The sequence below is a fragment of the Myxocyprinus asiaticus genome, chromosome 33 (assembly GCF_019703515.2).
Source record: "Myxocyprinus asiaticus isolate MX2 ecotype Aquarium Trade chromosome 33, UBuf_Myxa_2, whole genome shotgun sequence".
NCBI lineage: Eukaryota > Metazoa > Chordata > Actinopteri > Cypriniformes > Catostomidae > Myxocyprinus > Myxocyprinus asiaticus.
Genome location: NC_059376.1, coordinates 7415433 through 7441638, shown reverse-complemented (window position 1 = coordinate 7441638; position 26206 = coordinate 7415433). Strand labels below are relative to the sequence as shown.

At 36.6% G+C, this 26206-nt stretch overlaps 1 protein-coding gene across 1 annotated transcript; it reads left to right on the top strand.

Moving 5' to 3' along the window:
• Positions 1–524: 524 nt before the first annotated feature.
• On the top strand, positions 525–21329 carry LOC127424732 (methylenetetrahydrofolate reductase-like). The gene is made up of 12 exons (XM_051670155.1): positions 525–634; positions 4022–4271; positions 9621–9859; positions 10556–10666; positions 11842–12035; positions 13466–13716; positions 13971–14105; positions 14204–14384; positions 15550–15732; positions 17612–17713; positions 17803–17922; positions 19673–21329. The coding sequence occupies exons 2-12, from the start codon at positions 4033–4035 to the stop codon at positions 19889–19891; spliced, it is 1974 nt and encodes a 657-aa protein (XP_051526115.1). The 5' UTR covers positions 525–634; positions 4022–4032; the 3' UTR covers positions 19892–21329.
• The last annotated feature ends 4877 nt before the right edge of the window (positions 21330–26206 follow it).

Genomic DNA, 26206 nt, shown 5'->3' with positions numbered 1-26206 from the left:
CTTTAAGCTGTGCGAGGAACACAACAAATTGAAGTGGTTAAATTTGTTACCATGTGTATGTGTAAATGATAAGTTTATCAAGGAATAGCTACAAAAAAAAACAAAAACAAATAGACAAATACAAACAAAAAGAAAATACAAAAAAATAAATAAATAAATAAACAATAGACAAACTGTTGTTATAATTGCTTTAAATTGTATGGTTACAGGTATTATGTTTCTATAAACAAAAAGGAACATTTCAAGAATAGAATAGAATAGACTGATAGACAGACAGACAGAGACAGACGGATGGATAGATAGACAGACAGATGGACGGAGGGACGGATAGATAGATAAATAGATAGATAGATTGTGGACGTGTGCACGTGTGCCTTTATCCTGAGCATATAGCTTATTTAATATTAATGAGTATGTGTAGTGTTTGCATCAGAATCCTTACATCCAATAGGGGGATGTTTTAAAATGAATGGGCGTGTCTTAAAAGAAGAAGGGGCGTGCTCTATGACTACTCTCCACGCTCACAGAAGCAAGACGCTCTTCTGTGCGTGTCTATGGGTACATCCTACAGCGCCGCCCTGGGACAGTAGCATTGTTCTCTCAGTAACGCCAAGAGGATCGGGAAAGCTTTAAGGTAATAAAGGAATGACATCTATAAATTATTACAGACAATCCTGGCATGGTACCCATGTGATTGTTTCATTTTCGGTACTACTGATTTATTAAAAGGACCGGTGTAGTCGTGCGGAGCCGCATGCTCCCTGTTTAGATCATCTCTCTCAAACGCAATGGAAAATATCAAATTATATTCATTTCTAAAACGGGTTATCATGTCGCTCTATACGCCGTTATTGCTTGGTTTACAACGCATGTCTTTAAATACCGCCTATACTTGCATACACGTGTCTGCATTACATTTGTCAAAGGAGAACTGTAATCGACTCATAACACTCAATACATTCAAATAACAGGCTATACCATCATTATCATTATAATCAAACGTCCTGCATTACTAATAATTAACTTTTATAATATAGGGAGACTGGGGCAATTGCAACATTTACACTTTCCTTAATATCTCATAGATTGAAACAAATCTACCTGCCATCTTTTGGTTAAGTAACATGCAAATGTGTCACTAGTAGGGGGCTAACTATACCATTACTGTAATACACATAAAGCCTATGAGAAAGACTTATCATAATATTGTACAAGAAGTGTGTAACAATGATAAAGTGCTTGGATGCTTTTGTAACACTACAAAATTATATTTACCCATTAAATTTCAAATAAGTGCACACACCAAAGTACTTATAATAGGCCTATGTCTTTGCTTTATTACTACTTATTAATATCACTGAATAGTTTTCGTCTGTATATGCTACTTATTCTTTTAGCTGCCAGGAATAATAAATGCAAAAGTCTAAGTGGAAAGTAAGTTGTGATTATTTGAAATGAGTTCAATTCTTTTGAAAATATACTGTCTTAAACCAGATATTTTAAAGATTAAGAAGTCATATAATTTTTATTAAAAGGAGCAATATATAACAGAGTTGTCTCCCCCGCCCCTCCTCCCCAGACTCCAAGCTCACGCGGGTTGCCAGGTTGGGGACACGCAACAGGAATGAGCAAACTGACAATGGCAAGCGACGAGACTTGCACTGTAAATTGATCAGCTAATTTATACGTTTACAATGTTTTTATTGTTCCAAATTATAAACCTGCTCATGTGGATTTTTTATAACTCTGTCAATGTTAGCTAGATGTATTGCTGGCTTCCATGGCTGCAGCGTACTGTGTTTGCCCGTTAACTTGTTTCAAATGTGGCAACACGGGGTGTCTAAATACTATTGGGAAATGGGCAGTGGGCGGGATCACACAGGCCAAAACACAAACAGAAATTACGGCCCGGGAACTAGGGATGGGCGGTACCACTTATTTTCTTTTCGATCCGAAACCAAGTACTTTTAGGCCAGTATTGCCGATATCGATACCAATACCGATACCTCTAATAAATTACATTTTTACAAATTCTTTGGATAAAACTAGTAACTTAAATTATAAATTTGTATATATTTATAGGCCTAAGCAGAAAATTATTAGGCTGCTTTGTTTACCTTTTAAAAATTAGTACTAAGTATAAGCAACAAATAAACCACAAAATTAACCATAGATATTATGATATGGCTACGATTACTAAAACAAAGTTACAATATGGATACTACAGTAATGCTGTAGCAAAACCATGGTTAATTGTATCAAAACCTTGGTTAATGGCCAAAAAACCCCCCCAAAAAAACATGGTTACTACAGTCGTAGTTACTTGTCATGGTTAATACAATATTACTCCAATAAATCCATGGGTAGTTTTCGTGTGGGTATCATTTATTAATGAGGATTAAAGATCATTATCAATGTTTTAACATCTGAATTTAAATAAGCCTGTAAAAATGGTCACACAAGCCCATTATAAAACATGTCATGTCTAGGTTTGTCATTACTTGGTGTGAATAACTCCAGATGCTGTTTTTCTGTCATTACCTCAGGAAAGCACTGCTCCCTCTTTGAACGAGTGCTATGAATGAAAGAATGAGCGCTGTCTGACTGCTAATGTATTTTAGCATTTCTGCGCGTCAAGATGAGCGGAAAAAAAATAGTTCCTGTGTAACTATTCGCTAATATAATTATTTTTTTCCACTTTGAAGCTTAGGAGATGCATTAATATTAATGTTATCTAAATAATAAGATCACTAATTAAAGAAAACAACTTCAGAATCAATATTTTTATGTGAGGATCGATATTCTTGATACCACATCAGTATCGGAAGTATCGATAGTATCGATCCGCCCATCCCTACCGGGAACGGACATTTCAAAGTAGAATATACTGGCTGTTGCATTGTTTTCAGAGAAGCTGGTATTTCAACTTAGCATATTTCCTAAATCTCTGATAACATATCAGGATAATTTTATCCTTTAGTACGGTAAATATATTACATATTGCACCTTTAATAACTGTTGTTACAATTGCACCAAACTCACATTGTAATTTGTCATTGTCATATTAACTTTAACCAACATCATACAGATAAAATAGAAATATTGTACGTTTCAATTCAAAGGCATCAAAACTGTAGACAGCAGAAGAAGAATACTGGACATTCAGAAATATTTTTTTATATCTTAAAATCAGATGTTTGTTTGAAATTGCCTAAAAAAAGTTTTTAAAGACTTTTATTATGTAATGTGTACAACGGAGAACACTGTGTAGATTGCTGTATCCCTCGACTTCCCTTTCCTGACTCATTACTTGAACTGACTGCAAGAAGTTAAGATATTAACTTATCTTAACTTCTTAGCTGCTTGATAGCTAGAGTGACACTAGTCAACCCCCCATGTCTCTTACATTTTCATCCGAAAATATCCCTCTCAGCCATTTTCAATGGAAGTCTATGAGCTTCGGTTGCTAGTGTGCTCTAGATGGTTGCTAGGGCATGGCTAGGTAGTTTCTAGACTGCTTGCTAGCTCGAGTGAATCAAGAGCCCACCCACCCCTATGTCTTTATGACATCTGACCCAGAGATAACACTTTCTAATTACTTTCTATCTTTCGTGGAATGCAAAAGGAGATGTTTAACAGAATGTTGACACTGCTCTTTTCTGTACAATGAGAATGAATGTTGACAGGGAGTACCATGAAAGTAGTCCATATGAATTGTGTGATTCTGAAAGATATACATAGCTTTCTGTGAAGAAAAGACAAGTAATTCACAGATAATAATCTCTTATCACTGCAGCTCTGAAATCTCATTCATGTTCAGATACAATATATTTAAATATGCCGCATCAAGCCGTGTAACACAGGTTCACCGCCAATGGTGCATCTTGTTTCTTGTAACCGATTGTGACACCAAATTTAATCATGTCCTTTTTCAATAGTGACATTACAAAAAAAATGGAGATTGCCTAATTCAATGTGATCAGGTTATCTAATGTTTTGTTGTGGTGTTGTTTAACCCCAGACACAGGAAACATGGTGAACCAAAGAGCAGATATTGGATGGCAGTCATCTAAGAGTGACTCGAGTGGGGCCAGTAACAGTGGAGAGAGCTCTAAAGAGAGTTCCAGGTGCTCCACCCCGGTATTGGATGGTGACCGCTCTGACCGCCTGCGGGACAAGATGAAACGGCGGATCGAGTCCGGGGACCGCTGGTTCTCCCTTGAGTTCTTCCCCCCTCGCACAGCCTCTGGAGCCGTCAATCTCATCTCTAGGTTGGCAAGCAAAAATATGGCTGGTTTCCTTTTTTGAATGAGTGAACCTCACAAAACCCATCAAGAACATGCGCAGGACATATTTCACCCCACAATCAAAAGAAAGATATAATTATTTATCCGAGCCTACCATAGATATACACAGTATAATCTTAATGGTCCTAAAAATTGGCTTAGTTTTCTAGTCAAGTCATTTTTATTTTTATAGCACTTTTACCAACACACATCGTTTCAAAGCAACTTTACAGAAAATCATGCATTAACAGAAAATGAAACTGTAATATCTATAAAGTCTTGAGTCATCATTGTGTAGTTTGATTAAATATGATTGTAAATTGTGTATAAAAATAAATAATTAAATCATAATTGTATTTAGAACCCCAGTGAGCAAGCCGAAGGCGACTGTGGCAAGGAACACAAAACTCCATAAAATGTTGGTCAATGGAGAAAAATAACCTTGGGAGAAACCAGGCTCACAGTGGGGGCCAGTTCCCCTCTGGCTAAACAACGGTGAGGTCTATCCTAAGTCCAAGGTTCAGGCAATGGCATATGCCCCCATATCCCATGTCCGAACAGTGTTAGCGAGACTATGCCACCGTTTAGGACCCAAACAGGAAAATGATCTACCTCCTTTTGTGGATTTTGATATTCTAGGAACTATTAACGTGGCAGAATTTTGCAATCGTAATGAACGTGATGGAATATAGCGTGGTAGAAGGTCACTGAAGTACTGTGGTGCTAGACCATTCAAAGCTTATACGTAGTTAAATGAATACAAAATTTAACAGGTAGCCATTAGCCAATGCAACGATGATAAAATGGGGCTAATATGATCATATTTCCTGGTTCTAGTCAGCACTCTGGCTGCTGCATTTTGAACCAATTTAAGTTTATTTATTGAACTTGCAGGACAACCAGTAATGCATTACAATAATCTAGACTTGAGGTCATGGACATATGAATTAGTTTTTCGGCATCAGCAACAGAGAGCATGTGTTGTAATTTAGCAATATTTCTGAGGTGAATAATTAGTACCTCTGTTTTGTCGGAACTGAGTAGAAGGAAATTTCTGGTTATCCAATCTTTGATTTCATTGCTACACTGCTAATTTGGAGAATTGTGAAATTTTGTTGGGTTTCAAAGAAATATAAAGTTGGGTATCGTTGGCATAACAGTGGAAACTTATTCCACGATTCCTGATAATATCTCGCAGGGGAAGCATATAATGAGAAAAGCAGAGGCCCTAAAACTGATCACTGTGGCACTCCATACTTAACTTTTGTTTGATTTGACAATTCCTCGTTTACACAGACAAAGTGGTAGCGGTCTGCTAAATAGGACCTAAACCATGCTAATGCAAGTCCACAAATGCCAACATAATTCTCAAGCCTATGAATGTCGTGATCTATGGAGTCGAAGGCAGCACTAAGATCTAAAAGCACTAGAAGAGAAATGCAGCCACGATCAGATGATTAGAGCAAGTCATTTGTAACTCTGATAAGTGCAGTCTCTGTACTGTTATGGGGCCTAAATCCTGACTGAAACTGTTCATATATACTATTTCTCTGTAGGAATAAACATAGTTGGGAGGACACTACCTTTTCTAGTATTTTCGACATAAACAGGAGATTTAAAATCGGTCTCTAATTAGACAATTTTCCAGGGTCAAACTGTGGCTTCGTAATAAGCGATTTGATAACTGCCATTTTAAAGTTTCTTGGGACATGTCCTAAGGATAGCGAGGAGTTAATATTAAGAAGAGGTTCTGAGGTTACAGAGAATATCTCTTTTAAGAGCTTAGTTGGTATTGGATCTAACATACATGTTGTGGCTTTTGATGTTTCGCTAAGTTTTGTTAGCTCTTCATGAGCTTTAACAGCGAAAGATTGAAGTTGCTGGTGAGGAAAATTATGATACACTGTTTTCTGAGGAACTGTGACAGACGATTGCATAATTTCAATTATATTTCTGATTATTTCAATTTTATCAGTAAAGAAATTGTTCATGAAGTCATTACTATTGTGCTGCGACGGAATATCTGGTTCAGTTGAGGCTTTATTTCTAACCAATTTAGCCACAGTACTGAATAAACACCTAGGATTGTTGTGGTTATTTTTTATGAGTTTGCTAAAATATTCTGACCTGGCAGCTTTTAGAGCCTGTCTGTAGCTACAGACACTATCCTTCCTTGCACTGTGAAATACCTCTAATATCCTTTTGTATTCTTCCACTTGCGCTCCATTTTCTGAGCTGCTCTCTTGAGAGCATGAGTGTGATCATTGTTCCATGGTGTGGAGCTTTTTTCTTTAATTTTCTTTAATCGAAGGGGGTGCGACACTATCAAGAGTGCTAGAGAAGTCTGTATTTATATTTTCTGATATTACAAGTTCTTCTAGACTTTTTGGCCTACTTTGTTATGAAAAATATTTAAATGGCTGAAAAGCCGTTACTGGGCAGTATGCTGTCGGAGCCAAAGCTTCGGATTTTGACCAATTGACTCTGTATCCTGAGAACTTGGAGAAAGAATTAATAATCCTGTGGAGGCAAGGCATAGATCTAGTGGGGTCGGAGACAAATAACAAAATATCATCTGCGTAAAGCAAAAGCTTATGCGCCACACCTCCCGCCATCACCCCTGGAAAATCATCTTCCCTTCTTATCGCGGCTGCTAATGGTTCCAGGGCAAGACAAAACAATAATGGGGAAAGAGGGCAACCCTGCCGGGTGCCCCTATCCAGAGTAAAATAATCTGAAATTAATCCATTTTTTTGTACCACCGCTACCGGATGTCTATATAGTAACTTAATCCATCCAAAAAAAGTATTCCCGAACCAGTATATTTCCAAAACCTTAAAAAGATAATCCCATTCTACCATATCAAACGCCTTTTCAGCTTCAAGTGAGATGGCAGCGACCGGAGACTGATCATTCACCACTGACCACATGATATTGATGAAACGCCTAATGTTATCAGAAGAGCTATTGCCCCAAATAAACCCCACCTGATCTATATGTATAAGAGATGTCATTACTTTACTTAATCGGTTAGCCAAAATTTTTGACAAAATTTTAATGTCTAGCTGAATCAGGGAAATTGGACGGTAACTCTTACACTCGCTTGGATCTTTGTCCTTTTTAAGAATCAGACTGATCCGGGCTTGTGTCATGGTTGGTGGAAGCTTTCCATTCATTAATGATTCAGTATAAACTTCTAACAAAATTGGAGCCAGTTCTGTAGCATAAGATCTAAAAAAAATTCAGCGGAAAAGCCAGCTGGCCCTGGAGCCTTGCCTGTAGGTAAGGCCTTAATTACCTCATCAAGCTCCTCCAAGGATTTTGCAAAAGGGATACATTAAAGTGCATACTATATGATTTCTTTTTCTCCATATGTGGCAACACCTCTAAACTCACCAGGGCGAAGATGTTTCCAATGGAGCAATCAACAACAGATGAAATGAGGGATTTAGATATAAATCTATTCTAGAATAAATCTTATGGACTGATGAAAAAAATGTATAGTCCCTAACAGATGGGTTCAAAAGTCTCCAAATATCTGTAAGACCAAGATATTTACACATCCTGTGAAGTGCCAATGTTGCTCTAGGGGGCTTACACACTTTTGCTTCACTATGATCAAGTACTGAGTCCATCAAAAGATTAAAGTCTCCTCCCAATATTATATCATGAGGGGTGCGTGCGGCTTGCAACATCCCTTCAAGATCTATAAAAAAGCCCTGATCATCAGCATTAGGTGTGTAAATATTAGCCAAAATCAACCTTTGCCCCTGAATTTGTACTAAAACAGTAATGACTCTTCCTAATTTATCATTAATCTGTTTGAGACATTTGAATTGTAGATGTTTACTTATCAATGTAATGACTCCCCTGCTCTTACTTGAGCCAGCAATAAAGAAAAAATGTCCACCCCATATCTTCCCAAATTTTTCAGCTTCCTGTAGGGAAAGATGCGTTTCTTGGAGAAACACAATATCATATTTCTTACGTTTAAGAAAAGAAATAACCTTCCATTTTATGGGGTGCCCCAACCCATTCACATTCCACGTGGAGAGAGACAATCCACTCATATTAACATTTGACATTTTGACATATTAAAGAAAATAGATTATATGTCAAAAATAAAATTATAAAGACCACATTCCAAAATTAGTGCTACAATCAAACCCTGAACCTCCCCCAGAACCAAACAAATAGAAAAAAGAAAAACATGCGCATTAATCCCACAGACCTCAATGAGCTTAAATCACACAATTCAATTTATATGTAAAATAAGCAAATTTTTTGTTACCTTCACTTCAATAAATACAAACCTGAATATTAATGAGAAGGCTGCTGCATGTCATGGGGGCATCTGCTGCCATCTGTTGGGGGAAAAAAACATGGCAAAAACATGACAATTTCATAGCAGTGACAAGTGTAGCCTATAGGTGTCCTCAGTGTTCATCTTATTGTTGCTTGGTATCTGTAACTCAATGCTGTAACTTAATTTCCAGATATTATCACAAGTTATGCATTTGGATATATTTTGACATTATAAAAAGACTATTATTTATCAAAGATTATTTTTTTATTTTTTTTGCATGGGAACTGTGTTTTATAACAAAGATGTAAAGATATATATATTATTATTATTATTATTATTATTATATTTTTTTTGGAAGGGTAAACTTTTCCCACAGTGTATTCAGATAGTTCTGTAAGTGTGTGTGTTCTGTATTGTGGCTGTCACAGTCTCATCCATCTATTACCATTCATGTCCTTGTGTGTGTGTGTGTGTGTGTGTGTGTGTGGTGTAGGTGGGTGAGTGTGTGGGTATAGGTATGGGTGGTTTCTGCACTGTGGCAGTTTTATAGTCTCACTTATTCATTTTTCCATTCATTTCAATGGTCGGTCAAATTTGACCACAAACAGTACAAGTGCTACTTTTTATAGAAAACTATTTAAACTTAATGGAATCTTTTCAAGATTAATATATATATATATATATATATATATATATATATATATATATATGTATATATATATATATACATATAATTTTATTTATATATATAATTTTATTTTTGTGTGTGTTTAAATAGTAAAGAGGAAAAGTCACAAAATTTATACCTCTCTATAGAATTATACGATTTTTATCAAAAAAGAAAAAAATCAAATCGGTGAAAAATGACCAAACAGAACTTGAGGGTTAAACAAAATTGAATGGACAAATTTAGTAAACACCGAAATAAACAAAAATTCTTAACTATAATAACCCTTAACTGTACATATTTTTGTGAGATTCACCCAATTATGTGCTACTAATTGCAATGTCTTGTTCTTGTGTGTTAGATTTGACCGCATGGGTTCTGGCGGTCCTCTCTTCATTGACATCACCTGGCACCCCGCTGGAGATCCGGGTTCAGACAAAGAAACATCTTCCATGATGATAGCGAGCACAGCAGTCAATTACTGCGGCCTGGAGAGCGTCCTGCATTTGACATGTTGCAATCAAACGAAAGAGAAGATCACAGCACATTTGAACAAAGCCAAACGGCTCGGCTTAAAGAACATCATGGCTCTGAGGGGAGGTACGACTTGTGATGCTTTCAGAAAAAAAAAAACAAAAAAAAAAACACTAAGGTTTAACAAAAAAGACAACATGGTTATGTTCAGAGTGGAAAACTAGTGCACTGCTTACAGCATACTGTGCAGGATACACTGTATGATGCCTACTGTTTTTTTAAATAGTAAGTGAAACCGTATACATTGTATCTGTACATTATCCAGTTTATTACACGGCTAGTTCTCAAATAAATACATGGACATTAAATATTGATTTTAGTTAAAATTATTTGATTATATGAGAAAAGGAGAGCGTGGAGTGATAAAAGCGACATGAAACTAGCACATCTATTAAGTAAATCTATTGCATAGGACAACGTTATACAGTTTGGTGCTCATTTTCCAAAAATATTTATTTTTGAAAACATCCCAACTGCCTAAAAGTTTTCACAGTACTGTACATTTCAAACCATATTATTCTATGTTGTCATCACATGACCTTAATAATGTTACATATTTAATAAAGTCTTTCATTTTGACAGTCCAATCAAATAATGAGTAAAAGAGATGTTAAAAATCATAGCTGGATATTACTTCTGGTTTATTTGTCACACTGGAAATGGAAGGTCAAGTCGAGCATGTTACATTACATACGGCATACTAAAAGTTAAAGGACAGAGAAGCAAAAGGAGGTTCGAAAGGAAATTGTGCTGTTGTTGCAGATCCTGTTGGTGAAGACTGGGTGGAGGAAGACGGAGGTTTCAACTATGCCACAGATTTGGTCAAACACATTCGCTGTGAATTTGATGACTACTTTGATATCTGTGTTGCAGGTGAGAATTATACTGAGAAAAAGTTGTGTTTTCTGAGGCATGCATCACTATTAATATTGCCCCAAACCCTAAGTAAACATAAACTTTGCTGCGTAACTTGTCCCCCACCGGTTGTGCTATAGACATAAATGACAAATCATGTGGCTTGTTGAGGAGAGGTATGTTACTACTTTTCTAAGCAATCAGGCTTTTAATTTTTGCCTGGTGGATGATTAAACAGATGAAAAAAATCCCACAGACTTACATTGAAGGACCCAAGCCATATCTAGACACAAGGGCCCATATTCACAAAGATTTTTACCTTAACACTAGGAGTTCTCCGAAGTGTTCCTAGCTGAGAGTTTCTGCTTAAAACCTATTCACAAAAGTGCTAAGAGCAAGTTTTATAAGGAAATCTTAAGGTAAGAGTACGGCAGAGTTGACCTTGTTGCTATGGATGACGTCATGTTCTATAAATTTGGTCTCTTAAATTGGGCAAAGTGATTGGTAGATGGGGAACTGCTATTTGTCAGCAAATTAATTATAGACAGACAGCGGGAAGTGTGTATTATTATAGTTATTTTTATAAACTGCCTTTTCAAAAGACTACAAGCATAAAATAGCTGTGAATAATACAGAACTCACACCAAAGAAAAGACAAAGGAAGGTTTTTGCTTTTTGCTCGAAACATAATAAATGGTAAATTTGGAGGCGGCATCACCGTTAAAGTGAATAAGGAAGCATGGAAACAAATAGGTTTCCACATTAATGTGGCATTTCCTTTAATTTCCTGAAATATCAAAGTGTGTGAGAAATGGTGGCATTCACTTCTCCTAAATACAGGCGCAGAATAGAGACTTGGGTTGGACTCCTTTGACTTGGGCTAGTAAGCAACCACCTAGCAACCACCCAGAACACCCTAACAATTGCATGGCACTAAAAACCACTCAGAACACTTTACAACAGCATAGCAACACCTTGGCAACCACACGTAACCACAATGTGTTTGCATTGTCGCAAGACACATTTTGCACAGGATTTTCTTCAGTAAACGTGTTTGTTCATTATGATTTCTGCATGATTGTATTATTCCTCTTTTGTAAGTCGCTTAGGATAAAAGCGTCTGCCAAATGAATAAACGTAAATGTGATCCTCTAAAACTGGACGACTCGAACTTTCCATGTCTGTAATGACAGGTTACCCCACGGGCCATCCTGAAGCAGAGAGCTATGAAGGAGACCTCAGGCACCTGAAGGAGAAGGTTGATGCAGGTGCACACTTTATAGTCACTCAGCTCTTCTTTAGAGCAGAGACCTTCCTTAAGTTCATCAAAGACTGTCGGGCCATTGGCATCACCTGCCCCATTCTGCCAGGCATCTTCCCCATCCAGGTACAAAGACACATGTACACGCACACCACAGGATATTGAATGCACAGGATGTTGAATTGCAATTTCAATTGAACTGGCCACAGCCATAGGATGTTGAGCTGGAATTTGAATTGAATTGGCCTTGGCCATGTGATGTTGAGTTGAAATTTGAATTCAATTAGCCACACCCATGGGTTGTTGAATTGCAATTTGAATTGAATTGGCCATGCCCACGGGATGTTGAATTGGAATTTGAATTGTATTGGAATTTGAACTGAATTGACCATGCCCATATTTTATTTAATTGGAATTGGAATTTAATTGGCCATACCCACAATATACTGAATTGGAATTTGAATTAAATCGGCTATGGCCACGGGATGTTGAATTGGAATTTTAATAGTATTGGGATGTGAATTGAATTGATCATAAAAAGGCAAACACTTTTCAGAGAAATGGCGGTGGGGTAACAGTTGCTAAGACAGGATTGGTCAGAAATACATTAATGCGGGGCTTGGCAAAGGGTCAATTCAATTTGAATTGTACTGGCCATGGGATGTTGAATTGGAATTTTAATTAAATTGGCCATACAAACAGGATTTTTAATTGAAATTTGAATTGAATTGGCCACGCCCATAGGATATTGAATTGGAATTTGAACTGACCACACCCATATTACATTTAATTGGAATTTGATTTGAATTGGCCACACCCCACATTCTTTTTAATTTGAATTGGCCACGCCCCACAAGATGTTCAGTTGTAATGGCAGGTAGAGGAATTTACTGAATTGCAATTCAACACAGTCAAACAACAGAGGAATTTCATTAGTCAACCATGGTGCATAGGGGGTGGGAAGTTAATTTATTAAATGTGATGGAATATATATAAAATCAAATACACATTTCTATAGGTGGCATTTCAGTAATTTATTATTAATATCTAATGTTTATGTTTATGTTGCACTGGCTGATATGGTAGTGTTGGACGTATACTGACACCTTGTGACTACTGACAGTTTTCGGTTGCCAATAGAAATGTGCTGTTTGCAGTCAGCTATGAATATTTAAATCAGCGAGACATTACGTAAATGATAAGATGTGTGCTATTACTTTTTTAAGCAAACAGATTTACAATTTTTCATCTGGTGGTCAATAAAATGGGTGAAAAAATCTAATAGACTTGCATTGATGGAGATAGCCGAGTCATATCTAAAGACCAGAATATCATAGAGAGTTGAGGAGGGGCTCATTCCACTTCGGCAGGTAAGCAACCACTAAACAGCCATCCAGAATACCTTCACAAGTTAGCATAGCAATGCCCTGTTAACCACCCACAACAATAGTTTTTTTATCATGCCAAACCTTTTTCACGTGCAGAGTTCCTCTTTTTGCACTTACATGCTGTCATTAATGTGAAACTGCAATTCATATCTTGCATTCTCTGCTCAGGGCTATCACTCTTTGCGGCAGCTGGTCAAACTGTCCAAACTGGAAGTGCCGGAGGAGATCACGCAGGTCGTTGAGGCCATTAAAGATAATGATGCTGCCATCAGGAACTACGGCATCCAGCAGGCGGTGGAGATGTGTAAGGTTCTGCTGAACAGTGGGGAGGTGCCGGGACTCCACTTTTACACACTGAACAGAGAGGTGGCCACCATGGATGTGCTCAGACAGCTGGGTTTATGGGCAGAAGATCCACGGTGAGTCACTTACAAACGTGTCATCTTTCTTTTTGTTTCTCCGTTATGATGGGGAATACTACCAGGATACTACATAGTGTATAATTTTATTAATTAAAGAGAATTTTGTGGTGGTGGAAAATTTTTGAATTGTCTTGAAAAAATGGGCTTTGAAAATATCATTTATTTTGTTTCAGGTTGAAAAAATGACCCGTTCTGTGATATTTCACATATCATATAGATTCACATTTACACTGTTCAAAAATGTTCTTTAGGCGACCTCTGCCCTGGGCCATCAGTGCTCATCCGAAGCGCAAGGTAGAAGACGTCAGGCCAATCTTTTGGGCTTCACGGCCTAAGAGCTACATCTACAGAACACAGGACTGGGACGATTTTCCCAATGGAAGATGGTACAGTTTTCTGCCACATTTCTGAGCTCACAAGACTTCAACTCTGTTTGTGTGGGTACTTCAAGATGTGTGAATTAAAGTGTTTGCCTCTTTATCAGGGGTAACTCCTCTTCACCCGCGTTTGGCGAGCTGACAGACTATTACCTGTTTTACCTGAAGAGTAAGTCTCCTAAAGAAGCCCTGCTGCAGATGTGGGGGGAGGAACTAACTAGCGAGGAGAGTGTTTATGAAGTCTTTACTAACTACATTACGGGCCAAACCAACCGCAATGGACACAAGGTAGAGTAACGTCCAGCCAACATCAGTAGGGATGGGAATGTAAGGAATTTAATGATTCTGGGTTTGATACCAATTCCACTTAAAGGAATAATTCACCCTAAAGGAAAATTCTGTCATTATTTACTCACCCTGATGTTTTTTTTTTGTTTTTTTTGTTTTTTTGCCATTTATAAAAGGGAATACTAACTTTGGTCTATCAAGCTTCAAAAATGAAATAAAAAACATTAATACACAATAGAAATCACTTTTTCTCTGCTTTTATGGTGTTTTTTGTCAGAGTGTGTAAATAATAAAATAATTTCTGGGTGAAATATTCCTTTAACAGTTTCGATTCCTTAAAGGGTTAGTCCACCCAAAAAACGAAAATTATCTCATCATTTACTAACCCTCATGCCTTCCCAAGTGTGTATGACTTTCTTTTTCTGCAAACACAAACAAAGATTTTTAGAAGAATATCACAGCTCTGTAGGTCCATACAATGCAAGTGAATGGTGGCTAGAATTTGTGAAGCTTTAAAAAGCATATAAAGGCAGCATGAAAGTAATCTATATGACTCCAATGGTTTAATCCATGCCCTCAGAAGCAATATGATTGGTCTGGGTGAGAAACAGATCAATATTTAAGTCTTTTTTACTATAAATCTCCACCTTTGACAAGCCCCAACCAGTAGGTGGCAATATGCATGAAGAATGTGAATTGCCAAAAAACTAAAGAAGTGGAAGTGAAAGTGGAGATTTATAGTAAAAAAGGACTTAAATATTCACTTAAAAACAGTAAATATTGATCTGTTTCTCACCCACACCTATCATATCGCTTCAGAAAACATGGATTTAACAACTGGAGTCGTATGGAGTACTTTATGCTGCCTGTGTGCTTTTTGGAGCTTCACATTTTTGGTCACCATTCACCTGCATTATACGGACCTACAGAGCTGAGATATTCTTCTAAAAATCTTAATTTGTGTTCAGCAGAAGAAAGTAAGTCATACACATCTGGGATGGCATGAGGGTGAGTTAATGATGAGAGAATTCTTTATTTTTGGGTGAACTGTCCTTTTAATGGTTTCATTGCATATGTGTCCTAAATACCCTTAGAATGTGCTGCAAGTTAAATATACTGTGTGTACATGTTGAATGTATGTATCATATCTATGTGCTTCCTGTAGGTGATGTGTCTGCCATGGAACGATGATCCTTTGGCTCCAGAGACCAATCTGTTAAAGGACGAGCTGGAGAAGGTGAACCGCAGAGGTGTACTCACCATTAACTCTCAGCCCAACATTAACGGCAAAGCCTCCTCCGACCCCATCGTGGGCTGGGGCCCTGCAGGAGGATATGTCTTTCAGAAGGTCAGCAAAACACTATTCAACACTGTTAAAGGAATAGTTCACCCAGAAATATAAATTTGGTCATTATTTACTCACCCTTATTTTGTTTCAAACCTGTACGACTTTCTGTCTTGCATGGAACACAAAAGGAGATATTTAGCAGAATATTGACACTGCTGTTTTCCATACAATGAAAGTGTATGGGGACACGGGGGCTATCGAGCTCCAAAAACAACAGAAAAGGCATCATAAAAGTGCTTTTACAGTTGTCTATATTTGGGGTTTTCAAACTTTTCTATGCCAAGTACCCCCAAATATATGACACCCTTGCGAGGGACCCCTCTTCCTAAATATATTTTCATGTATAAAGACCAAATTTTACCGTGTTAGAAAAAAGTGTGATATTTTAAAGATAACATGTTAGTGAAATCATAATAATCGTCTTTTATATTGTTGTACTAAAGCCAAAAGAAATTAAGTAAACCGAAAATATTGATTTTGAATTAATTTTACAGTGTATCTTTTTTATCACCTTATTTTCACTATTAATGTTTATATATAAACCCTGAGAAAAATGTGTTCAATGAATTAATTACTGCCAGCTAAAAGTTTAAGAATTTTATTTTGTATATTACCTACATTCAGATTTTATTTTTTAAATATTTAAAATGGCTATCAACATTAAGCATGAGATAATCATGATTAATTTTTAATTTTCAACCAGTCTTTAGAAAGCAGAATGAAACAATAATAATGTCAAACTTTGTTTTTCTAAATTTTTACACTTTTAATTTTTGACATTTCTGTGGACCTTCTAGCATACCTTGTGGCCCCCCAGTTTGAAATCCCTGGTCTATATGATTGTGCTTGTATTCCAAGTGTTCTGAAACCATTGCTTTGTGTGAGGAACAGAGCGAAATGGAAGTTCTTCACTGAAAATCTTCCCTTCTGCCGCAGCTCTGAAATCTCATTTGAATATATATATATATATATATATATATATATATATATATATATATATATATATATATATACAGTACTATGCAAAAGTCTTAGGAACATAAGATGTTTCACAAAAACATTTATTTTAAGATAGTTATGTATATCTTCAGCTTTAGTGTGTCAATAGGAAATATACATTTTAGACTCCCAAATATTACTTTTGTAAATAGAATAGATTTGAATAGAAGAACAGGGAGCCCTACAACAGATGTCATGACCCCCACAGACCCCCTACTGAACATCGAGTCAGTCTGAGATTACATATAGAGACAGAAGCAACTGAGACAGCCTAAATAGATAGAAGAACTGTGGCGAATTGTCCAAGCTTGGAACATCCTATCCTATACCAGCCACCAAGAAAAACTGTGTCCAGGAATACCTAGGCTAAGAGAACTGGTGCTGTTTTGAAGGCAAAGGTGGTCACACCAAATATTGATTTAGCTTTTTTGTTTTTATGTTTACTGGACTTTGCATCCTTACTATTTAACATTTTTCACCATATAATTTCAACATTATATGCTCTAGTGTGTGTATATATATATATATATATATATATATATATATATACACACACACACACACACACACACACACACACACACACTAGAGCTGTCGATTTAACGTGTTAATTTGGTGTGATTATGGAAAAAATAATGCGTTAAATGTAAGGACCTGAGCACCGATGTCTTTAAATGTCTTCCAATTAAGTATAATTATGCAGTGTGTGTCTGAGTTCAGAAGTGATCAGGTTTAGTAGAGCTTGAAAAACTGGGGGAACTGTGCACTTGGTGATTTGAGAAACTTTCAGAGAATGAGGAATCTCAAATGTTTTTGGAATTGGTTTACTCATATTTTTTCCCCTTTATTCAGCATATCTTTTACCTTTTGATATCAACAGGCATACCTGGAGTTTTTCACATCAAATGAGAATGTTACTGCACTTCTGCAAGTGTTAAAGAAATATGAACCTCGTGTGAACTACCATATAGTCAATGTAAAGGTAAAACACCAGTTACCCCCTTGAAAGAAACAGACTATATTATGTAATATACAGTTTTTACAATTTACATTTTGAAATCTTGTTTGTAGGGCAGGAATATTACGAACGCTCATGACATGCAGCCCAACGCTGTGACTTGGGGGATTTTTCCTGGACGGGAAATTGTTCAGCCCACTGTGGTGGATCCAGTGAGCTTCATGTACTGGAAGGTGACAATTATTTTCAGCCACTTTTCTTTTATGAAAAAACAAAAACAAATTAGTGTTTTTACAAACCCTAGTCAGTCGCCTCGATGTCTACACTCTACATAGGTAGCTAGCAGCCTTCTGAAGCAGTATCCTTATGATGTTCATTTCAATAAGTAGTAATGGGAATAAGCAGGGACTAACTGTATTAATATCAAGGTTCTGGATAAAAGAGTACTCACTCATTTACTTTATTCAACATAGTGAGTATTGCATAGTTCACTAAATGAGGAAAACATGATGGGAAAATGAGTATTAAGACACAGCTAATGACAATACTGTGCATTTTATATGACGTTACATATGCATTGCGTCCCGAAAGATGAAAAAAATAAAATAAATACTTGACATCTGATCTGACCACTCAGACGCATCCCAAAAAATCAGATTTTGTGGTTTGGATTGGATTATTAAAAAATCATATTTCTGTGTTTTTTACTGTTCAGAATACAAACAACAAAACATATGTGTCTGTCTGAACAAAGCTTTTAAGGCACGTTTATGAGGCGAATTGTTGATGAATGGCATTTTCAAATATAAAGCGATGTGAATGATGATCGCGTTAACACATTCACGACTTTACAATAGGTGGCGCTAATTGGCAAGCAATTTTACCCCGGTACAGAAGGTTTCACAAAGCACCTTTCAGCTGGTCTGCCCTCTGCCCATCGCAGATGAGAAGAAGAATGACAAGTTTATAAACAAACGAGTTTGCTAGCAAGCAGAACGGAAAAAAGAAAACTGATTTCTCTACAAGCTGCAGCATCGTTGACGAGTTTGATTTTGATTTGACCAACGAGAAATAAAACATTTGAAACACTCGAGACACATTTGAGAAATCTTTGTGAAAGTTTGTTTGGTGTGCAAAGGCCTTAAAGGGATAGTTCACCCGAAAATGAAAATTCTCTCATCATTTACTCACCCTCATACAATCCCAGATGTGTATGACTTTCTACTGAACACAAACGAAGATTTTTAAAAGAATATCTCAGCTCTGTAGGTCCATACAATGCAAGTGACTGGGTGCCAAAATTTTGAAACACCAAAATGCACTTAAACACAGGGTAAAAGTTATCCATACGACTCCAGTGGTTTAATCCATATCTTCTGAAGCAATATAATAGGTGTGGGTGAGAAATATTCAAGTCCTTTTTTACTATCACTCTCCACTTTCACTTTTCTTCATGCATATCGTCACCTACTGGGCAGGGAGGAGAATTCATGGTAAAAACGGACTTAAATATTGATCTGTTTTTCGCCCACACTTATCACTTCAGAAGATATGGATTTAACCACTGGTGTATTTTATGCTGCTTTTTGCTGCTTTTTGGAGCTTCAAAATCTTGGCACCATTCACTTGCATTGTATGGACCTACAGAGCTGAGATATTCTTCTAAATTTGATTATGTTCAGCAGAAGAAAGTAAGTCATTCACATCTGGAATGGCATGAAGGTCAATAAATGATGAGAAGTTTCATTTTTTGGTGAACTATCCCTTTAAAGAGTCTATAAGGTTTTAAAGGAGTTGTTAAAACGACACCATCTATGTGTGACACTTCCAAAGTCCTCATTCACATCACATTTAAACATCCTTCAGGTTTAGACAAACTTGACACTCTTACGAGCGCACTCGCCATTATTAATCCTCTGATAAGAGCCGAGATAAAAATTTAAAAGATAAAGCAAACTGAGCCCAGTTGTGTCTGTTTCACAGGACGAGGCATTTGCGCTATGGATTGAACAGTGGGCAAAGCTGTACGAGGATGAGTCGCCCTCCCGTATGATCATTCAGTACATCCATGACAACTACTTCCTCGTCAACCTCGTGGACAACGACTTCCCTCTGGACAACTGCCTGTGGCAGGTCATTGAAGACATGTTTGCTCTGCTGGACTCACCTCAAGAAACTCTGGACGAGGGAAGCAGATCGTAGCATCACAGTACAGAAAAGTCTGTCAGCGCTGCAGTTTGATCCAGAGACCTCAACATGCAAACACACAGTACTTTACTGTAATGACGCACAATGTTTTAGACAGATGTGTTTTTCAGAGAACTATATGAGACAATTAACTTTAATTGACCATTAAAGGAATAAGGAATAGTTTGCCCAAAAATGAAATGAAAAATGAAAATTCATGACGTACCAAGCCTGTATGACTCTGTTGCACACAAAAAGAGAAATTTAGAAGAATGCATTGGTCATTCAATGCAGTTGCAAAGAATTGGAAATGGAGCTTTCAGACTTCAAAAAGAATGCAAAAGCACAATGAAAGTAGTCCATATGACTTGTGTGCTATATTCCAAGTGTTCTGAAGCCATACGATATAAGATACCAAAATTTAAGTCGTTATTCACTGAAAATGTTTATATCCTTCCAGTTCTCCTTGGTATGATCGTGAGAATAATCTAAATGATTCTTTCGAAATCAGTCATTGCTAATTCTCTCATGAGGCACCATGAATTTGTCAAAGAGTACAAAGGTAGATGTCAAGATTTTCAGTGAATAACGACTTAAATGTTGGTCTGTTTCTCACAAAAAGTTATCGAATGGCTTCAGTAGTTGTATGGATACTTTTACATCCTTTTTAAAGCTTGAAAGCTCAGTGCTTATTGTAACTGAACTGAAGCGAGTGACCACTACAGAGTTGAAAATTTCTCCTCTTGTGTTGCATGGAAGAAAGTCATAAGGGTTTGGAACAGCATGAGGTTGAGTAAAATATGACAATTGTTTGGTGATGTATTCCTTATGGGGAAGGCAATATAGGTATTACAGTTGTAGCAATATGATTTGAATTTACACTACACAAAAGATTATTTGCCTTAATATTTGATGGAACTTGAATTGGCAGAGGCTACGTTGGATGCCATTTCTTATGTTTTTAAGCTAGTTTTAAACTATTTATCGAACGTATTCTGGATACTGCATATGTTCAGTATGACTGTAAAAGCAAGGAACTGCCTGCTGCATGTATGGCAGGTGAAATGTGTGGACCCAAAATACAGTACATATGCCTACTGTACTTCACTAAGACTTTATAGGTGGATGTGTCAAAAAAAAAAAAAGTTTTTTTTTTTTTTTTTACTTATATTTTGCAAAAAAATACCTATTTTAGAACCATTAAGACCATCAATTTCCCTAAAATTCTCATTACTGTAACACAGATGTTTTACTTTTGAGCATGTAATTTCGTTTTGAATTATGGAGGCCAGATATTGCCAGAGATAATTGCGATGAGATTCACCCTTATGGTATTTTACTGTCATGAGAGAACTGATAGCAGAGGAATAATTGGTTGCATGGTGACAGTGGCAATTTGTGATTACTATTGAAATAAATAAAAGATGGATGTGGTGCCCTTATAGATCTGAAACATTTTGTTTATTTTTTGTCTCTTTTCCTATGTGGCCTTTTTCTCTTTTTACCAATAGAGCAGTCTGACCATTTTTATTCTGCTGGCAATATATAGCTCAATAAACAATGCTCGCCCCTGTAAACACAGCAAGTTTATTGGCATTACCACTTAGAATGTTTTGTTTGCCTGTGATTCATACATTTTCAAATATGTTTGGAGTTCACCTAAATCTCAAAGTCCATGCCACCGCTAGACACATCACCGCTGATTTTGTAAAGACAAACTATAGGAGAGTAGGACTGGGTTTGCTGATCAGCAGATGTTACGTTGATGTCAGCTGTACACATTGGACTCCTCGTACGGTGTCTTATCTTCTCAGATGAAACACAACACTTGGAAGGAGGCCAACAGTCATAGCATGAACTTGACCTCATCTGTGCTCAAGCAGGCATGAGCAACGTCATCAGTTAAAGTCATTATTACAGAATTTGTATAGTTTTTCTACTTTAAATCACTGTTCTCTATTTTGAAAGGAATGTCTCATTTTCTCTGTATGTGTGTAATGCCCTGTTTACACCGGATATGGGCGAAATCGCTCCCATTATAATCAATGCTGATGCTGTCTACTGTGAAAACATCCAACGCGACATACTAACTGTGGTCAGACGGCGCGTTCTATTGCTGACGTGCTGCAGAGCTATTCCAGCCACTTTATTATCCCATCTGTCCGAAATAAAAAATGTACTTACCAAATATCAGACGTGTTAATCTTTTTGCCATGAATTATATATAAAACATCGTCTGATTGTTACATTAAAGGTGCACTCAGTATTTGTTTTATTATTTTTTTTATATAGAATAAGAAATTAATTGTCATTTTGAAACACACGTATAAAATCTTGACCACTCACTTGAGATGAAGACTCCAGTCATATCAGTTAACCTTATAAAAGCTGTTATATTTTACATGGAGAGGGTCCCCTGATGGAGGCTGCCATGTTAGGATCACATGACCAGCCAAATTCGATTTGCTTAATCTCAGCAACCACCCTGTTATTGGACACTTTCATTCAGGATTTAAATCAATCCTGGCTGGCTACAAATAGTGAATGTCCTCAATGGCATCCTTAACTTAAAACTATTGCATTTGAATAATGTTACATCCACACCACTAGGTGTCAGTGTAAGTCCAAGATGACACATTCGATAAATTATTGAGTGCACCTTTAAAGGGATTGTTCACCCAAAAATGAAAATTCACTTTTCATTTACTCACCCTCATGTCATCTCAGATGTGTATAACTTTCTTTCTTCAGCAAAACACAAACTAAGATTTTTAGAAAAATACCTGAGCTCTGTAGGTCCATATAATGCAAGTGAATGGTGACCAGACCTTTGTAGCTCCAAAAATCACACACATAAAAAGTAATCCATATGACTCCAGTATAAATCCATATGTTCAGAAGCAATATAATAGTTGTGGGTGAGAAACAGAACAATATTTAAGTCCTTTTTTACTCTAAATCTTCACTTTAACTTACTTTCAGATGTGAAAGTGAAAACAAACAGGCACCACATGTGACTGTTAGATGTAAAAGTGAAAGTGGAGATTTAGAGTCAAAAAAGAACTGAAAGGAATAGTTCACCCAAAAATGAAAATTTGCTGATAATTTACTCACCCTCAGGCCATCCAAGATGTATCCGAGTTTCTTTCTTCATCAAAACAGAATTTAAGACTCTTAGGATTTAATTTCAGGCCTCCTCCTTTAAACAATGCAAGTGAATGTCCTCCATTTTTTGACGGTCCAATATGCCTATTTAGGGTGCATCAAAATAATCCACACGACTCCAGTCGACAAATAAAGTTCTTCTGTTGGAAAACGATTGATTATTTTTAGAAACAAAACAGTACTTATATACTTTTTAACTACAAATGTTCGCTTCTGTACATCTCTGTGACGTGCGCTCATGAGAAGGATGACGTAAACTCGTTGGTAAGGTCATGCATCACGTGGAGGAGTCAGGAAGCGAGAACTGTGAAATTCTTAATACTTCTGGTTAAACATGGAAAATGATTAAACTTCTGAAAGAATCAATTTCCTTTTTGATTTAAAACAATGTCCAAACAAATGGTAGAAGTTCCATATCCACTATGTCCAATGAAATGACTTAAAATATTGTTTTTAATAATTAGTTCATTGTTTCAATATTTACAAAACAAATTTAAATATTGCTGAATAAAATACTATCAACGTCTGCTTTCATTTTTAAATTTCAGTCAGTTTTCATTTTAAGCATCTTTAGATATCTTCACTCTCCCCGCACTGTATGCTGAGAAAAGTCACATTTAAATGAAAAATAATGCACAACCAACTAACGATGGCTACAAATGCACATTCCCTACCACATGGCAGCACTTTGCGTCACCGCCATAACAAGGATACATTAAAATTTCTTGTGGTTGACACATTTCTGTCCATATATCGATGTAATCGGTATATCGCCCACCTCAAGTCACTTAAAATTGTTTCTTGACGTTATCTTTTAGCCTCCAACATCCCTTGAAAAACCTTTTGAAGAAACTATGCTCATTTGAGTTGCACGTGCATGCTTCGTGGTAGCTTTGGAAGTGGCTCACAAAACCTAGATAGCGAGCATTATCCACTCCTGCATAGAAAAAAGCTCAAAAGTTAATCAACAGCCAACATGTGCCAAGCTATCAAGCAAATTAAACATACAAGCAATTTACATAATGTTAAATATGACAATCCACATTTTGTTTTATTACTCCTGACACATTTTCACTGGTTAAATGCGAGTATGTTGGCTACCACACTCAGCCATGTACAGTTAAATGTTAGTCTTTTACAATAATACATGTTAAAAATGAAATGGTAAAAGTCTAAATCTATAATACTCTATAAAAAAATAGTCAATATGTATTACAGATAGCTATTTTATCCTCTCACATTCATTGCTCATGCTTCTCATCTTATCCGGGTGGGAAATATGGCCACTCTGAAGCAGCACATTCAGTTAAGCAGCAGGGCAGCCAATTGATTTTGACCAATCACAACGATTCCAATCACAATGTGAAAGGAAAAGTCAGGACTGGATCACATATGAGGATTCTATTTTGAACTACCAGAGCTAAAAATGCAGGTTAATGAAGCTGAAATAATACTTAAACTAAAAGTAGTATTACCATGGCAATACTGGTGGCAGCGGCCATGGGTCTGATCACCATTTACCAGCATTGTATGGACCTACAGAGCTGAAATATTCTTCTAAAAATCTTTGTTTGTGTTCAGAAGAAGTCATACACATCTGGGGTGACATACGTGTGAGTAAATGATGAGAAAATTGTAATTTTTGGGTGAACTATCCCTGTCTATCCCTTCAAAGACAGCTTGTGATGTTTCTGGTCTCTGATCAACTAAAACAATATTTTGTTTCTAACCACATGTACTGTATATATATATATATATATATATATATATATATATATATATATATATATATATATATATAGATAGATATGCATTTTTAGTGACAATAACATTACACTAGTGATTTTATATAAAATAAATGTTTATACCAGTGGGGCCCAGCGAGTACTGACACTGACTACCACCCCTGGAGTTGCAAATTCGAATCCAGGGTGTGCTGAGTGACTCCAGCCAGGTCTTCTAAGCAATCAAATTGACCCGGTTGCTAGGGAGAGTAGAGTCACATGGGGTAACCTCCTCATGTTCGCGAATAGGGGTTCTCGCTCTCAATGGGGCATGTGGTAAGTTGTGCTTGGATCACAGAGAGTAGCATGAGCCTCCACGTGCTGTGAGTCTCAGCGGTGTCATGCACAATGAGCCACGTGATAAGATGCACGGATTGACTGTCTCAGAAGTGGAGGCAACTGAGACTTGTCCTCCGTGAGTACAAGGTGAGTAACCGCGCCACCACGCGGACCTACTAAGTAGTGGAAATTGGGCATTCCGAATTAGGAGAAAAGGGGATAAAAAAATAAAATAAATAATGTTTATACCAGTGGATTTCCATTGAAAATAAAGCATGTGAGCTCGAGTGAAGTCTACTCTCTCAGCTCACCCAGCTGACTGGTCTGTGCTTTTTGCACGTCATTTAGATGTTCACTTTGATGCTTCCAGTGTAGACAGACTCAAGTCGTTGCGGCATGACGCGTCAACGGACGCGTCTAGTGTAGGGTATTAGAATCGTTTAAGTTTCAGGATATTTAGCTATCCACATCTGAGAAAAAAATTGTAAATGATAATATAATGAAATTTATGAACAGTATGTTTAGCTGTTAGTCCCATTCAACAATACAAAAAAACAAAAAACATGCTTCTGTTTTCCTTTCAAACTTCCAAGTGTTTAGAAATTGTAAGAAACGTATTAGTCATAATACTCCATGATAATATCATTGTTTGTGGTTGTTGTATCAGGGAATTATCAAGGAAATTTTAAATGGTGTTTTCCAACTGTGGGAAAGTCCAAATTTCCCAGTGAATATATATTTTCAAGTTATGCTTGGCTCGAAAATATTTCATCAGCTAGAAATTGCTCTTTGTGACTGCAACCTGTATAAAAAAAAAAAAAAAAAAAATTTACAATCCTGACTGGAAAACAAATGACTGAAGAAAAAAAAAATGAAATTAGGTAAATGGTGTGGGAACCCTGTTGCAAAAAATTTCATAGAATACTTCTATAAACAAAACAGGTTAAAATTATGTTTTAATTGACAAATAAGACTGCAAAACTATTTTTTCTTTTAAAAGAGTTGCAGATGTGTCTTTGACATACAATAGCTCAAGTTCATACCTTTAAAAATGTCACTTAGTTTGTTATTTTGTACTTTCATAAGCTAAATGCTTTTCACT